General features: G+C 39.5%; 1 protein-coding gene across 7 annotated transcripts in view; it reads left to right on the plus strand.

Annotated features, from left to right (window-relative positions):
- The window catches only part of RAI14 (retinoic acid induced 14), a 100,720-nt gene that overhangs the window by 64,131 nt on the left and 18,000 nt on the right, over nt 1–18,589 (plus strand). For all 7 annotated transcript variants that reach the window (XM_021380342.1, XM_021380339.1, XM_021380341.1 and 4 more), the window contains exons 4-5: nt 15,803–15,891; nt 17,559–17,623. In XM_021380342.1, the coding sequence (XP_021236017.1) occupies nt 15,803–15,891; nt 17,559–17,623 (154 nt within the window). The remainder of the gene's footprint in view (nt 1–15,802; nt 15,892–17,558; nt 17,624–18,589) is intronic.

Below are 18,589 nucleotides of genomic sequence, written 5' to 3' on the forward strand. Positions count from 1 at the left end.
TTTTAGTGTGTCTGTATACATGTGTACTCTAAAACCGAAATACTGTTGCCTAAGCAACATTACTAAATGGAGAGCAAAGCACAGCCATGATTTCCATCCACATAGGCTTGTCTCTCCTGTGTTTGCAGTGTGATGCCAGGGCTTCATACAGACACAGTGAATCCTGAGTGCCTAACATAGCTGTTTTGTTCTGCCTCAGAAACTCTGGTTGGAGGCACAGACCCAGCTACAGCCTTGTACTGAGTCTAGCAATGTCTCACAGGGGCATGGTACTAATTTATCAGCTACCTCTTCTGGGGCATGGGAGACTCATGCTGAGAAAGAGCATTCAGGAGAAGTCTTTTTGGGACAACTCAATACCATCATGCTCAAATGTCACTAATTAGTTTAGAAAGAGGTCTGCTATGCTATGTGGGAAGGAAGCTTTTCAAATCAGTGGTCTACTGATTGGTCCCCTGTGAGTATATATTGATTCATTTGTTTATTTAATTAGGCTGAAGGTGACTAACTGGAAGAGTATGATGGATCCAATTATGTAACAACTTGTATAATGTGATTAAAGCTTTGGAATGTGCTTGAATGCACAAAAGGAAAAACAATTTGTTTAGCTTTTTGTTATCCATTCGCTTATGGTGTGAAGTGTTTTTACTTCAGTGTTTTCTTTTTTGTTCTCTTAATAACTCTTCAGACAAAATTCTTGATATTGCTCAGATCTTTATTTGAAGTGTAGTTTTTAACGTTTATTTTAAACAAAAGATGGAGAAGACTAATTTTCTTCATGGTTAAGAGGATATTTCTAAGGTTTTTTATATAATCAAATGGTTTCTTAATATAAAATGCTTGAACTAAGAAGAGCGGAGACAACCTATGTTTTTCTGCATCTGTTCTCTTGAATACTGTGTGTCATTCTACTGAGTCCTGTTCAGCATTCTTCAGCACTGGCTCAGGTTTGGATAAAACCATCTAAATTTTGCCAGTATCTTCTTTTTCCTCAGCTCTACAAATTCTTTTCTTTGTGGATTGCCCACATGCAGAACTTTTAATTAATGAGGTCTAGGGGTGTAGATACAAGTATATTGTTTGGAGGCAGTATTAACATACTTTCATCAGGATTTTTAACTCACCTCTTAAAAAAAAAAAAGTGTCAAACTAGTGAAAGAATATTTTTAAGTCTTGCCTGACACCCCTACCACCACCGCCGTACAGTCTTTGACTCAGTCCTTTCTATAAACAGTAAATTAGTTTTAAGGCCGTGGAGCAAATCCACCTTTGGCATAAGTTGACAGCCCCGTTGTTGCTCCCACTTACACTGCACAGACTATTGCCAAGCACGTTTGTAACAGAACCTGTCTGGAAATCTGACTCTGCCACTGTAGTCCTATTGTACTTGCTGGTGTTTTTTTTTTCCTTGTCCAACATCCCTAAACAGCAAAACAGTGCTTTCCAATTTGGAAGTTGATCGTTTAACTCCCACTTAAACTAACAATAAAGGCTTTTCAAGGAGGGCCTTTTCAGAGGGGGATAGGATTCATTCATGTACTACTCTTTCCACAAGAACAAGTGTTCAAATGGACTGTTATTTAAAGAATCTGCTGCTATTATTGGAACAAAAAAAAACCCACAAATCAAAGTTTGGAAATAATTCACAATGTATAAATGGCAGCACTTCTATGTCCTGAAGTTATTTTGTCTGTGTGCCAGTGCCTCAATGCCATGTTTGCATGTTTTTGCAAGGTACTGAACTAGCATCAAATGCTTATGGCATTAAATGAAACAACAGATCTCTGTAATTTAATTTATTGCAATTGTATCAGCTGTTGCTTAATAAAATGAGTCAGACAATGATATAAAAAAGCTTTATAATCCGCTACAAATGCAGTTTCACAACACTGCTGTCAATGGTAGTCAGCAGAAATGATATATTTTCTTTTGAACAAGAACGTTCATGCCTCACAGACTGAGCTGAAAATAAATTTTGGAGCATATCAAAGTATTCATTTTTCCTTTCTCACTTTTGTATCTTCTTGTATTAGGACATAAGAGGAGTGGCATGATGGGCATCACCATTTGACGAGTAAATTAGGTATTAAATGGTTTTTTTGTGAGGGACATTTTCCTTTTATGTGTTTATGTTTCCTATTGTGCATTTACCTTAAAGGGAACTTTTGAAAGAATACAGGCTTACTACAATTATTATGCTGTTCTGGTTGAGAGAGAAAACCATAGAAATGATTTAGACAGCTCACCTCTAAAACCAGGGAAGTACCTTATCAAATGAGTCCAGTGTCCGTGGAATGTAAGAATTGTAGCATCCTTCCTTTGTTGTTTTGAAACTATACTAATCCTTTAGAAGACCTTCAAAATTCAGGAAGTTTCTGCATTTTATTGTGCACATACTGGAGCTCCTCAAGTCAAACATTGAACACTGGGGGATGTTTCTTTTGCACAGACTATGTTACCTCCAGAAACTGACCAAACACTTAATTAGAAAAGCATCCTAGCATATTGTTTTTTGAAAATCGTACTAGAGTGGGAACTGCAAGAAATGTCTAATATCTGAGGATCATCACCTCCCTAGGAGTGCAGTTCACTGGTGTTCCAAAAATGTGATAAGATCTCCTGATAAGAAAACAATTTTGAACTTATATGTATCATAGTGTCTAATTTATGGTAGTTGAGATGGTAACAACAATGTCTACATTTCAGTATATAAGACAAAATAAAGACAACCACAATGATCTCTACCCATGTTTTATTGCTCAAGAACAGGAAAGCTGGAATCTGATTCTTGTTTAAAAATTTCTATTAATGTTCGTTTCCATGGGAGATTGGTTGTAAAAGCTTTTATTTTTCCAAAATTTCCTTGAAATTCTTTTCAGGTTAATATCCTGATTGCTCATTTTAGTTTCCCCTGCCCCCCACAGCACTGATGTGAACTTAATTCAATGAAGATGTTAATATTAAATTTCTTGAAAAATTACTTTCATAGAATCATAGAATAATAGAATGGCCTGGGTTGGAAGGGACCTCAAGGATCATCAAGCTCCAACCCCCCTGCTGCAGGCAGGGCCGCCAACCTGCACATCTAATACTAGATCAGGCTGCCCAGGACTCCATCCAGCCTGGCTTTGAACACCTCCAGGGACTGGGCATTTAGTCTAGGGACTTTCCACTTTAGTCTAAAGTTTAGAAATGCTAATGAAACATCTGGGCATGGTTGGACGAAATCATCCTCTGCCAGGACAGTAAATTAGGCTAATTAACTTCCTGTTATAGTCAGTATGAGCCAATTCATAGAATTACATTACCATAGAATTGCTCAGGTTGGAAAAGACCTTCAAGATCATCAAGTCCAACTGCAACCTAACCATACTGCCCTACCTGTAATAACCCACTGCTAAATCATGTCCCTGAGCACCACATCCAAACGGTTTTTAAACACATTCGGGGATGGTGACTCAACCACCTCCCTGGGGAGCTTGTTCCAGTGCTTAACAACCCTTTCTGTAAAGAAGTTTTTCCTGATATCCAACCTAAACCTCCCAGGTGCAACTTGAGCCCATTTCCCCTTGTCCTGTCACCTGTCACCAGTGAGAAGAGACCAGCCCTGCTCTCACTGCAATCACCTTTCAGGTATTTGAAGAGAGCAATGAGGTCTCCACTCAGCCTCCTCTTCCCCAGACTAAACAGCCCCAGTTCCTTCAGTCGCTCCTCATAGGGCATATTCTCCAAGCCCTTCCCCAGCCTTGTTGCCCTTCTTTGGACCTGCTCCAGCACCTCAATGTTCTTTCTGCATTGAGGCGCCCAAAACTGAACACAGTACTTCAGGTGGGGCCTCACCAGTGCCAAGTACAGGGGCAGGATGACTTCCCTAGTCCTGCTCACCACACCATTCCTGATCCAAGCCAGGATGCCATTGGCCTTCTTGGCCACCTGAGCATTCTGCTGGCTCATATTCAGCCAACTGTCCATCAGCACACCACGATCCCTTTCCATCAGTCAGTTTTCCAGCCACTCCTCCCCAAGCCTGTAGGGTTGCCTGGCGTTGCTGTGACCAAAATGCAGGACCCAACACTTGGCCCTACTGAAACTCATACAGTTTACCTTGTCCCATCTTTCCAGTCTATCCAGGTCCCCCTGTAGCGCCTTTCTACGCTCCATCAGATCAACACTCCCTCTCAACTTGGTGGTCGTCTGCAAATTTTTACTGTATAGTGAGAAGAATTGCTTGTATCTCCACAATAAAGGACCAGTAATTCACTTTGATTTTAGAGTTTGGCAGTACATGAAAAAATCTATATTCATACAAATAGTATTGTACTGACAAGCATAACTTTTGTAGGCTTTTAAATGATTTCCCTTGAGTGTAGTTCGTGCCAGGGATCCTCCCAGGAGCAATCCTGGCTCTTGACTGAAAGATGTTTTCTGATGGTCTGAGTATACAACCCCTCACTGAGACCTGAAAATGCATCATGATCATATTTTTGGATCCTAGTTATATTTTTGACAGGACTTTGAATAAAGAATGTTCAAGTTCTGCTATGTGCATTTTTATAGGATTATTTGGTAAGACATTTTAATATTTTTGTACCTTCGTATTTAAAAATAAAAAGAAGTGACAGTCTTGTAAAGAGACAGAAATGAATGCTGTTTAGTTAGATTTCAGTTATGAAGATCCTAACCTTTGTTTCTGAGAAATTGAAACTTTCTACTTTCCCTTTAATAATTTCATGGGAAAAACAAATGAATTCCACTTATCTGAAAAACAAACTCCCTATTTTGAATAAATTGCTTTGAACGCTGAGAAATATCTCATGGGTCTTGTGCATCGTATATGGACAGGACTTCCTGCAGATGACAGCTGGAGTTCAAGGAGGAAACAATCAATCAAATTCTTCTAGGAGCTAGCTTGCATCTTCTGTATTATACTTGCTCCTTTACATAGACTGACAGGATGTCTATTCTTAATAAGTGGTTGCGTTTCATTATCTATGTGGGTAGGTCTGCCATCTCGGAGAAATCAAGTTTCCTTCTGAAGGGCCTCCATGCATGTGTTTGGATATCCTGTGAGGCACCCATCCCTCTCTGGTAGGATTGGACAAACCTGTAATGCTGCTTCACCATGCAGCTGATGGAATTCCCTGTAAAACAGGTCCTTCTACAGGGTTGCCAAATACCCAGGTTTTACCAGACCTGGCTTGTTTTCAAGTGTGTGAGATGCTTTCGTCAGAGCATAGCCTAGATGGTTGGGAGTCTTTGTGTGCCTGGCTTGGAACAGCTGCAGCTTGGCTCATGTGGAGGCAGAACACTGCGCGCTGCTTCTGTGTTGTGAACACTGTGGCTGCTCTTTTCACTCGTCTTATCCAAGCTGGCAAGGGAGCAGGAAACATGCCTCTTGTGGGCTGGGCTAGAACCAGGCTCTCCAGGACTGGAGGGGACAGGGCAAAGGCTGAAGTTGTTTTTCAGATTTATATCTATGTAATGGGTTGCAGTTGTTTAACGTGTTTTTCAAAGACTTATGCAACCAAATGAGCTGCATATGTAGATTTTAATTACACTAACTGGCTTCTACTAGCTTACAGTGCCCCAGCCAAGGAAGGGAAGGAGAACAGATAACTGAAACAAAGATTTTTTTCTTCGAAGCACTTATTTGTCTGGCTTATATATCATTCTGTGTCTTGTTCTACCTCCTGTGCAGGTGCATGTTGTGTTAATAAAGCACTAACTGGAAAATGCAGGAACGTGCTAGAATTGGCTGTTCCTGGGCATGGCTGTTCCGTTCCCTACTCCGTATGTGTGAAGTCTTTGTTAAAAGCTTTACTGGTATAGTTATTCAGAAATTCTAAATAAAAATACATTGTTACAATCTTTTTAAAAAATTATAGAAAAAATGTTAACAGGCCATCTTAACCATCAGTCTCTGAAGAATGTTATTGGTGGATTAATGCACTTAGTTTTTAATTCCCCTATGAAGTAAGAGAAAGTAACTGTACAGTTTTAAAAATATTGAATGGTTCTCCTACTTCAAGTCTGAAAAGCTTCAACCTACCTGAAGTTTAAAAATCACAGAAACTTCAAAAAGAGTGCATACGCTGAGCTATCATAAGTCAAAGTCCCTGATGACGAATAAGGATATCTGTACTCTTTGATTCTTGGAGTACTGTGTACAATTCTTAAGCCTTGCTGGATTTTCATGCAACAAAAATATTTTCTTTAGATTAACTTCTACCCAGTTATTTTCAGCTTTTTTCCAGCCTTTTCCTGGCTTCTTGTTTTGCTAACGTGCTTCAGGATTTCCTAACTCTAATTTCATGACTTCACATATGGAAAGGTGTTTGCTGGCCCATTGACAGCAATACCAAGCAGGCTGTGTTGGAGGATGGACACTGAGCAAGGTGCTGGACATTGCTTTTGTTGTTGGACTTAAAATTAAGTTTGAACTGTCTTCTGGCCTTACAAGCCAGGACAGCAAATGGGTAGTTGGTTTTACCCAATGCAATGGAAGAAGTTGTAGTGATCTGGGCATATTTATGGCATCCTTAAAGACTTCACCCTATGATAATAAAGATATTTTGCCAGAAGTCATATATATTGAGAACCTAACTGTGCATCATTTTCATCTTGAGATGTAGAATCTGTTTTTAAAGAAATAATTGGAAGGAAGCTTCCCTGTAAACTAGCCAGTGTTAGACAGATCTACAAGAAGGGCACAAGGGAAGATGTAGGAAACTGCAGACATGTTTGTCTAACCTCAGTGCATGGAAAAATTGCAGAGATTATCCTTTATACTATTGAAAAACAATTAAATAAGCTATTATCAGGCATAGTCAAGGATGAGTTCATAAGGGGAAAGTCCTGTCTTAATTTGATCTAAGGTCATCATTTGCTGGATTAAGGAAAGGTGGTAGAAATAATCTGTCTGGATTTCAGGAAGCCCTTTGGTCATGTTCCTCACAGCATTCATCTGGACAAATTGTCCAGCTTCGAGACAAACAGGTTCACACCGTGCTGGGTGATGATGGGGAATGGGGCTGCATCTGGCTGGTATCTGCCCTCTAGTGATGTTCTCCAGGGCTCAGTTCTTCAGCCAGTCCTGTTCAACGTTTTATTGATGATCTGGATGCAGGAGTGTAATACATCCTCAGCATGTTTACCAGTGACACTAAACTGAGAAGTACTGCTGACTGCCTGGAGGGATGAGAGACACAGAGATCAGTCAGCAACGATATGAAGTTCAACAGAGACAGAACAATACTGGACATAGGCACAGCTGGGAGACAAGTGGCCAGAGAGCAGCTCAGCAGGAAGGAACCTTGGAGTGCATGAGCCAGCAGTGTGCCCAGACAGCCAAGAGGTCAAACTGCCTTGAGGGGGATACTGAATGCAGCACAGCTAGTGGCCAGAAGAGGTGATTCTCTGCTATAATTACTGTTGTGTGCGGTTCTGGGCTCCACAATACAAAATGGATGTTAAGGTCCTTGAAAAGGGTCCTTAAGGTCCTTTGTTGCTCCTGATCTGGGCAACAAAGGTGTTGACAGGACTGGAGGGCATATTCTATGAGGAGACACTGTGGACACTTGGGCTGTCCAGGAGAAGAGGAGGCTGAGAGGTGACCTCACTGCTCTCTGAAGCTCCATGGGGAGGCACAGGGGGAGGTGTCAGGCTTTGCTCCTTGGGAACTGATTTAAGAACGCATAGGAGCAGCACAAAGCGGTGCCAGGAGAGGTTCAAATAGGACATTAGGGAAGATGTTTCTACTGTGAAAGAGGCCAAACGCTCTTTAACAGGCTTCCTGGAGAAGTAATTGATGCCCACAACTTGTCAGTGCTCAAGAGGCATATGGATAATGCCCTCAATAATATGCTTTAGCTTTTAGTTAGCCCTGAAGTAGTCACGTAGTTGGACTTGGTAATCTCTGTAGATCTCTTCCAACTGAACTACTCTGTTCTGTTCCCTACTACTCTAACACTGGCTTTTTCGGCACAGGCAACACTGCTCTCATTTCTAAACTTTTTAGGCTTTTCAGCAGCTTCACAGTTTCTTTTATGTTGTCAATCTTTGTACTCTGAAACACCAGAAATAAAAGTAGAATTTCAAAACTTCAGACTTTCTGTCAGCACCTTGGGATACACTGAAGCTGGCCACTGGCAGAATCTCTGCAATTTGCTGATTTTGGTTTTTGAGGGCCTTAAAAAAGGACACTCTACAGGAAACACAAATTCAAATTGTGAGTGCTTTTATTTGCAATTAAGGGCACATGAGAGAAGAATCTTTACGTTTCAGATTTGAGGAGGGAATTTGTGGTAATGCGGTAATAGAGTTTGCCAAAGAAAACTGTGCACGAAAATGGAACTGCTGGAACACAACCTGAGAACGTAAAATATAAAGGTTCTGGGGATCTCTAAAATCTCTCTAAAGAGCAAGTGGGTGGATATTTTTTGTTGAGTTTGAAGGCAAAAATCAGGGGCCTGTAGCTTGCCAGCTCCTTTACTGCATGATTAAATTGCTTCTTTCCCAGTACGAAAATAGCCATTCAGCAGGCTTGCCTTTTTTAATGTCCTATACCTTGGGGTGTGTATGATTGAAACAAGACTCTTTGTACTTTGAGGCAAAGCTGGAAACTTTATATGAAAATTGTACCTTTTTTTTTTCTGAAAGCTTTTGCAGGATATATGCTAACACAGAAGATCCGTGTATGTTTTTTGCTAGGGGGTTTTACATGTGCTAGGGGAAGCAGATCATGTTATGTTTAAATGGAGGATAGGAGAACATATTCTGTGTGTGTTGCATTATGTTTTAGTGACTGGTACTAAGAGGGAAACACTTCCACAGCTCACACTAAATCCATACCTGTCACTTCTACCAACTCTAGCTTGAAAACAAAATGTACTTACTCTAATTGCTTTTCCTGTCGTAATTTTTGCACTCCAGTGGCTACATGCACGTCTGACAGGAGAATGATACAGACTGCCTACACTTAACTAAAGCCACATTTATTGCATTTGCTCTTGACTGGAGATGAAATGGATGCACAGTGAAGCTATGGGTTTTATTTATTTAAGACAAAATAGCAAACAAACTACTAACAATTGATGGTAGATGTCTGATTGGCCTTTAAGACAACTTGTGATTTGCTGAACATCTGAATGGGTTTGTTGTGGTATCCGCTGGTACTTTGTGTCTGCAGTACAGAAATATCTATTGTAACTGAAATGCGTCTTCATGAGATTTATCTGGTGGTATTCTGCAGTTTATCTTTCTCTCTCAATTTTTGTTTGGTTTTCATCCAGAAGCTAGTTCCACTGTGCCCTTTCCATTTGGAATTGCCAGTGTAAGGAAGTCCTGTTCCCATATCTTTATTATGATTGAGAGTGACTCAGGAAGTCAGTTCTCTGATACATTTCAAAGCTGGAGAACAGTGCAGCTAAAGGGACTAAGAGCAGCTGTGGAACAGGGATAACTTCAGTTCGTACTTCTGGTGCCATCTGCCTCTGCTGCTTTCATGCTTAGGTAGTAAGCATGAAGAAGAGCACTATTTGTTAAGAGGCAAGACTGCTTTTGTTCCCAAGTCAAAGACTGGTAACAGGTTTGGTACTGACAATCTTGCTGATACTGACCTTTAGCAGTATTTCCTTTGTAGTAGAATCCCTGCATGTTTCCAAGACTTGAGTCTTCTCAAGTGGTTCTCACTTGGTAGTCAGGGAATGATAAAGATTTAGCAGCTTTCACAGGCAGATGCTCAGTTTTTGGTTTAAGGTGAAATTCTGCATCACCTTAAACTTCACTGAGATGATGCTTTCATGCTCCTGTCGCTTAAGTTGTACCAACAGTGTGCATGCCTATGTGATTGTGATGAAACAGTGGAAATCAGCTTTGTTTTTCAGCTGGTTTGGTTCCTTCTATCCCAGCCATGTGGGTGCCTACCTACTTGTGCAGATGCAAAGAAGAAGCAAAACCAGGCAGCTGGAACAGTAGATGCTGGCCATGGAAACATAATCCTTGCTGGAACAAAGAGTTACTGCTTTGCTGAGTGCCCTGTCTTGGTTGACAGAGGAAGGCACAAAAACAGTGTCTATTTGGGGACCATTATGGGCCATTCCCATTCTTTAAATCTGAGAGTAATTATTTTTCTTTGAATTAGGTTCATGATGTGTCAAATGTTTTTTTGTTAGGTTTAAAAGGCTTGATTTCATCACTGGTTTTTTTTGGTTGATAAAATCCCAAACCATTGACAGAAAAATAAACTTTCTTCACTAATTACTGGTCATTGTATTGCGTGTCAGAGGAGACCATATTTGGTATTATTCCTCAGTAAATGCAGTCACATCATTTGCGCACAGAATATGCTGCTCTCATTGTACTTACTTTCTCACCCAGGTCAGGTCTCTGCCTCCTCCTAGTATTTCTGCCACTTGGCCTATGGTGGAAAACAATCAAAATACAGATAACATCTAATACATTTATTTGTACTGTTTTTGTTGAAGGAAGAGATCAAGGCTTTGAGGAATAATACTGGCTGTGAAAATCACAGGCATTTTAAGCAAGGTGCTGCCTCCAAAATGTGTAGTTCAAGTCAATACACAAAATGAGCTAGATTACCAGTGGGTCTCTTTCTGACTGAGATAGCTGGCAAATCACTTGCCTGTCTCATCCGGTAGCAGCAAGGGTTCAACATTTTCTATTTCCAAATTTTTTTAGTTGTCATTGCAAAGACCCTAAGCAGCTCTGAGTCTCTATTTTATCAGTCTCATTTGTTTGTATGAAGGTATCGGTCTGTTGGGAAACTGTAAATCATCAAACTGTTGGCAGAGAAGTCAGATTTCTTGAAAGTCAATAAAGATTTGACGTACGATACAGAAAATGAAGAAGAATGAACTGCTTTGGGGAGGGATGTTTTTACTCAAAATAAACCTTGACAACGGTTAAGTTTGAGTTCATGGTGTATTTCAAACATTCTTGCACTTAAAATATTTTCAGAGCACTCAGATTAAAATAGCAGAGAACAATAGCATTGTGTGCTTGCATACATGTTTTACTTTCTTCTTTGTTCTTTGTTTGTCATAATATTGTATTTGCTATTTTCTGTTCACTTGGCGTTCGTAATTCAACTACGTTCTTTATTTTCTTTGGGTTTTGGTGAATGCTGTGTTAAACTGCTTTCAGGCCCTGGAGAAATTCTGTGTTACAGAGAATGCTGGTTCTGCTCCAGAACAGCTCTGGAGCATGATACTGCCATACAGAACTGTAACACCTAATGGGATGTATTTTTTCTGCTCTTCTAATTTTGCTTTTCTTTAAACAAATAAAGATTTCCATGTGCTAGAAGGTTACAGTCTTAACTTGAGGCTTTATTTTTTGTTGTTTTATCATGTTCTACTATACTTTTGTGGTATTTTCCCTAGTTATATGGACCACCCAGTTGTTTTAAACCAGCTGTCAAAATAACATTCAGTAAGAGGGCTGTGCTCAGTTTTGCAGGATGTAGCTATGTAGATGGTTAAGCAGAGAATCTGGATTCAGCACACCCATGTCTTGGTACTATCACCACCTCAGCAAGCTCAGTTAGCTCAATTTTTACAAGTCCAACCTCTAAATTTGGATTAATTCTGTTATTTTACCTGTTGTTGTGAAATTATTTGTAAATAAATAGTTTATATGAACTAATTAGTAAAAATTTCTAATTAGTAATTTTTCTGTTTGAGTTACTGTCTGGCAGTTAAATAATTTCTGGAAATGCTCATTCTCAACCCGTTAACCAAATCTGAACTCTTGTGCTCTGTCAGTCACCAACTGAAGAAGGCTCCATTCCTTTGCTGGCTTGACTTGTCTGAAACACAGAAAAAATCCTTAGTACTGAATATGAGACTGGCTTATTTAGGACAGTTGTTTCAGTGAGATCTATCTGCAAGAAATCTGCTGTTTTCAACTAGTTCAGGGATGTCATGCAGCTGTCCACTCTACTGTCACCAAGCATTCAGAAAAAACACTGTCAGTGCATTTGAATATGTTGTTTGAGTATCAGGAAAAATTACACCTGACGGGACTTGGAAATGATAGTCTTGCAGCTAGCTGACTCCAAATCTTATGAAATGTTGCTTTGTGTTCCCTCTTACTGTCAAAACTATTTATTCCAACTGGGCTTCGTGTTCCTCCCGAAGAATGTAATTTTTCATTTTATCTTGTTCAGAACTGAGTAGCTATTGGACTTGTACATTCCCAATGAGAAAAAAAAGCAGTGTCAACCAGCTGATGTTAGTCAGATGCTGTGAGGTGAGTCCAAATTCTGACTGTCCTCATATGTGGATCCATTGAGAAAACCACTGGGGAGGGTAGCTGCTACTCTGCTGCACTTAACATTTTGGAGATAATAGTAGAAGTCTATCCTGTCCTACAGGAATGGTTGAAATGTTTTATACCAATCGAAGAAATGTATCTCAAATCAGTTCAGTGTGGGGTACCAAGATGTAGCTGGAGGTGGTGGCAACGGGGTTCTTGTGAAAGGAAACTGAACTACATTGGAATGGGGAGTTAGGCTGAGTGAGAATGTAACCCTCAGTGTGGCCCTTGCTCCAAATGAAGACTTAGATGTTTGTTTTTGTTTGCCTGTCGTTGCACAACAAGGAAGTGGGAGGAAAGTTGTTTGCTTACATCCAAGGGGAAGTTTATTCATGAAGGATGCGAGTAAAATGCACCACTGCTCAATGCTTCTAGATGGTGAGAACTTTAGTGTTTGGAAACCTGAAGCTTTTGCCTCAAATGTTTTAGGAAAGCTTATGTAGCTTGTAAAGAGTTATTCCATACCGAAATAAATGTCTCCAGGCTTCTTTGTTTCAAGAGCCTCCCTTGGTACACACCAGTCCCCAGTATCCACTACTGAAGGTATTTTTTTGTTGCTGCTTTTTTCTTTTTTTAATTGGTTGTTTTTTTGTTTTGGTTTGGTTTGGTTTTAAGCAGATGGGAAAAGAAGAAAAAAATAGGGGGTATTAACTTCAAAATCAAATAGAATTACTCCTCATGGGGAGTTTTTTGTCCAGTGCTCTGTTAAATACTTTGACTTACATATGACAGTAATAGGATCATCCCAGTCTGGAGTAATTCTCTTGTCTTTCGTGAGCAGGATGGATTTCCAGTAAGCCAGCTCAGTTCACCAAAGAGGCAGCTAACTGAACAAGCCTCCCACCCCAATCACTTACGGATCTTTAAGAAAAAACATTGGACTTTCAGAGTTATATGAGACTTGGTAACAGTAAGGAAGGGATACACAGAAAGCGTTTGGGAGGGAGTTGTAGCAGCCCCAACACTGTTAGACTTAGGTAACTGTAAATGAATGTGAATTAAACCTCATCATACTCTTTTCCTGGGACTCTCCATATAACTTCTATGCTTTTGTTAGATACTTCACAAGTTCTCTCAGCTTTCTCACCAGCTGCTCTGCTTACAGATGATGTTTCTTCAATCTCATCAATTTGGAACAAGCAATACTTTTTGATTTTTTCTTCACCTGTAAAATCTCCAATAGCTGGAAACTTAGTATCTGCGTGTGCAGTGGCTTGTTGAGAACTGCCTTAGGAATTATTTGCGTTTGTGGGATTGATGTGTTCATAGGTGCATAGTTTTTCTTCTTTCTGTCATGCTTTCTTTGCAGTCTGATTTTATCTAAATCAAACTTCTTTTGCTTTTACATGCTCTTGTTGCATTTGGCACTACTCTCCACAGCCTGTCTGTAAAATCTTAACATCCTAGATTTAGCCAAGTGATTATTATTATCCAAGTATTTATTATTCTGTGAATATTGTCAAATGTAAATGAGCCAAGTGCATGCTTCATGGTCTTCCTGATAGTTAAGTGATTTCAATTGTATTGCGTGTCTGTTTCTACACAAATGAATCTGAGTCTGTTTCAGTATTTGGTGGATATTATGTGCTGGCCAAATTAGAGGTGTTGGAATTTGTCAGACTCCTTTTGTCTCCCTCTTGCAGCTATTTTCCTAAAGCCTGAGAAACATCTTCTTCTAAAGAAGAACGTTTACACAATTTGCACTGATCACCAAGAACGTAAAGTTTTGATTTTTTTGAATGACCAGAGAACTGCCAGCAGCAGTACTTTTTGTGCTTTTCAAAGTATTTAGTTATGCTTCTGTTCAGTTTGTTAATGGCAGTAGTAAGCGTTTGGATGAGCATACAGGATGTTTTTACCATTTGCGGAGAACAGTTTAAAGCTTCAAGCATTGCCTGCCTAGTATTAATAGGCAGCAGCAGGCAGCATGGAAGGACTCCATGGAGGAAGGGAGGTAGTTGCTGTACTTGGTGCAGGACTCCATTCCCGGAGCTCTCCTGTTTTGATTAATTTTCAGCTCTTTGCCAGATCTTGTCAGTAGGTCTTTTTCCTCTGCTGCCTTTTCTGGAAGGCTGCGGATAAAAGTCTACAGCTTAGAGAAACAGTGTTGCAGCTCAAATACTCTGTGCCAGAAATACACATTTCATTCTTGCCTGTTATTCCTAGGTGTTCTGCTTAGCAGGCTGAACTTTCAATATTAGTTTTAACATTTAAAGAAAACAGTTGTCCAAAAAAGAAACTCCTAAATACTGTGGAAATATCTACATGGTTAGTTAGATTCCCTTTAGATTCTGGAGGAAAACGCTTTTAACATAGGGATGTGTGGTGTTAAAAATGAACTTCTCCTTTATAAGATGTAACATCCCAAGATTACAGGCTTTTTCAATTTGGGCCATGCTTAGGAAGGTACGAGCTTTTCATACACTATTTAATAGTAATTGTTAGAAGTGTTTTGTCTCTAGTTTCTTTTTTCTTTTTTTTTTTTTTAACATTATTCCCAATGCATATTAAGCTGATAATAGCAGGACTGTGGGGAAGCAGTATGTCTACCTGTGCTTGACTCACCTATGTTGGCACAGTATGTGTCAGAAGGACATAAACTTCTCCGTTGCCATACTTTTTTCTTTGTATTTGCTTCTGAACTTAATTAAGCAAGAAGCATGTGTATAAGATTGCTTCTGTGAATCTGGAGGTGCTAACAATATCAAAGATGAACACTCAGTATCAAAAGGCTTGAGTTCAGCATAATGCCTTTGGTTTGTTCTGTAATTATATCTTTAGTAATTAAAGCTCTTAAGTGCGTCCTGCCATGGTGTGGTTTGTAACCTCTGCAAACTTCCACTGTTCAAACAAGCGGATACTTCAAGTGAAAAGCAAAACCACAAGTTGAAAAATGCATCCTTAGTATAGTTTCACAACTATCCAGTAGCTTTGATATCTCCAGGTTGCATTCACATGCACTGTCTCAGGGTTGCTGTTTTGCCTCTGCAGTGAAGAAAGATTTACTCTGTAGAGGGCAATTCAGAAGCAGAACTTGATTAGTTTAATTTAGGAACAGAATCAGCTCTTAGAGGAGTTAAATACTGTCTGCTGAAAGAGGGAAATTAAGATTGCCCTGAGTGACTAGAGCAAAACCAGTTTTTGTGAATGTTTTCTTCAGTAAAGCCCATGCATTTTGTGGGGATATATTGCATCACCAAGGATATTGGTTTAGAAACTCAGTAGATAGATGCACATGAGGTATATGGCATGGGTTAATGAAACAGCAGCCTATATAAATATATGAATACAAAAGCTTTTTGATGTGCCTTCTCACTTTCGGAGCTATTATCTTCTTGGGAGGTAGTGGAGGGTTGCCAAAATACCTAAGGACAGGAATGGGAGAACTTGCCAGTACTTGGTTCATGAATGGAAGATAAAGAAGGTCTTAGAAGCAGAAAAGTGACATATAAATACTCTCTTCCAGTTTTCACCTGGCCGCCACAAAAGGACATGCAGAATGCCTCAGGATTATGGTGACACATGGTGCAGATGTGACAGCCCAAGATGGTGCAGGTATGCCTCTGTGAACCTACGCATACAGCATAATATACTTCTTATGCCTGTAAGTTTTGATTTGCAAATTTGACAGCGCTGCTCCCCTCAATTCACACCACGTTGTAACCTTTGCAGTTTGGACATACTTGCTTTTCTGCGTATAGAATTCAGATTATAAGCCCACGGACTACAAATGTTAGCATTTATAGTTGACTCCAGTAATTGCAAAATAGTTAATCATTTTATTAATTATTGTTGTTGATTTAATTCCCCTTCTCCCTTCCCTGCCTGCCTCCTCCCCTCTCCCCGCCCAATTTTTTGGTCATTTCATTTAAGGCTTTGCACAGATTAAATCAAGATCTTGTGTGTTGCTTTTATGTGTATCCAAGCTATTAACCCCATTTAATTGTACTGAAGTTGCAATTTCCTCAGGATTATGACATAGTGAAAATTGCTGATACAAACCAAACTGAGCTGAGAACTATTAAGTGTGCTGCTTCAGCCCTCGAAAGTCCTATGCCTTAATTAGTACTCCACTGGGAGAATGATGGGAGCTGAATTTGAAATTGGCAAGCTCTTCTTAATAGATTTCAGTTGACCCATCAGTGGAGACTGTGCCCAGCGTTTCCTCTGTCTAGCAGAAACACCTAAATGAGGTGTCAGTATTCTGTCTCTCTTGTAATGATCTGCAGATATTGGGTTTACTGGGTCTGTTTTAGCCATTGCTTGCAGCCTGAGTGAATTTGTCATAAACAGAAATGGTATGCCTCTGTGAGAAAGCATCTGTGATACTGGAAGAAGCGTTCAGATTAAATGTAATGATAAGAGAATATACACATCTAACATGGACTATTATTCAGAATTCGTACTCCATCTTGCCTCAAGATTTATTAGTCACTTGGATAATAATAGGTTGCCTCCTCTCTCCTGAGAGTGTCAACCTTGCATTCCTTACATAATGCCTTTTCTGTTAAAGTCTCGTTATTTACTGTGAGGTTCTGTCATAAGTGGCTCTACTGTCTGTATTGATTACTAAATCTTGAATCCTTCTTTCTTCCTTGTACAGATAATTCAGTCTTCTACTGTCTTTGGCCTTTTACATTTTTCAGGTGTTGTGTGAGAAGAAATTAGAGGACAGACTCCAAAATCTTTCATCATAAATAGATAGTTTGTAAATCACTGTATTGCATAGCTAAATATGAGCTCATAGATGCTAAGTAAATTAATAGGAAGAGGAGCCTACGAAATGGAAAACGAAGTAGTCGTATGTCCTGAGTCATTATATATGTGCATTCCGTGGATGATACAAATTTGTTGTAGTGGTAGCTGGTGAATTTGGATGACTTGCTCTCCATGATGGGTTCTTTTTTAATTTGAGAAAAAAAAAGTAATGCAGACACATTGGCAGACATCTCTCTGCAAGGGTGGCAGGGTCTGTCACACAGTTTGTGTCATTCCTTTATCTGAAGGTAGACATTAAGATTATTCTGTTCCCTGCCTGAACAATACTCTGTCGTAACTATATGTAGCTTGATGCAGGATTTTATTTTATTTATCTGTACTTTCCACACTTTTCATGTGCTGATGGACAATTAAAAATCTTACCTTTGATATGGAGGAGTTTATTCCAATGCCTTTGAGTGATTGAATACTAACTTTGCTTTGCTTTGCTTTCATTGATCTAGGGCACAGTGCTTTACATCTTGCAGTGAAGAACAACCACCTTGACTGCATTAAAAGGTTACTTCAGGTAAAGTAAAAAATAAATTTATTTTGATTATATTTTTTAAATTTTTCTTTGTTTTTTCTTCACTGGATATTGACGCATTTCCTGCTAACCATAGAATCATATAATGGCTCAGGTTTGAAGGGACTTCAGAGATCATCTAGTTCTAACGCACTGCCATGGGCAGAGTTACCAGCCACTAGATCAAGCACTAGATCAGGTTGTCCAGTACACCATCCAACCCAACCCGGCCTTGAATACCTCCAGGGACAGGGCATCCACAACCTCTTTGTCTCTTTATCTTGTCATTACCTTAAGATAACTGCAAATATAAAGTTCGCGTCTCCAGTTTACGAGGCCTATGTTGTTTTCCTGCCTACCATCAGGGGGCACATTCATAATCTGCATCACACTCCTATTCTGATGTCCTTTTTCCCTGCAATTGAGAGATGTTCTTGAGTTTAAGACATTTTAGGCACTGTGTGTGTAGATGATTTAAAACAGCATGGTATCTCCCATAAAACAGTGTAGTATTTCCCCTGAGTGGTCCACAATTTCAGTTTTCCCTGTGCAGTGGATCCAACATAGAAAGACTGGGTCTGAAGCAGGTTACAACTTGTCGTTTCCCAGCTTTAGTCTATGTGTCTGGATGAGTTGGAAGTAGATGATCTATAAGAGATACAGGGAAAAAGAGTTTATAGTGGGACTTAGGTATTGACCTACCAGAATGTTTTGTGTCTGTGCAATATAAAATAATCCATTTTTGACCATGGAAATGTTTGTTGAGTTGAGTTAAAGAGAAAGAAACCAAAGTAGTCTGGATACCAAAATATGGTAATATTCAAGTCCTCAGTGAAATGAATCAAAGGACAGTGAAAGGTTAGAAAATGAGTAGAAAAAAAATGGTCAAGAAAAAGCCAAGAAAAATGGAAGTGAATATGAAGAGAAGATTCTTCTGACATTAAGGCTGAAGTTGTGTGTTAGCAAACA

The sequence above is a fragment of the Numida meleagris genome, chromosome Z (genome assembly GCF_002078875.1).
Source record: "Numida meleagris isolate 19003 breed g44 Domestic line chromosome Z, NumMel1.0, whole genome shotgun sequence".
Taxonomy (NCBI): domain Eukaryota; kingdom Metazoa; phylum Chordata; class Aves; order Galliformes; family Numididae; genus Numida; species Numida meleagris.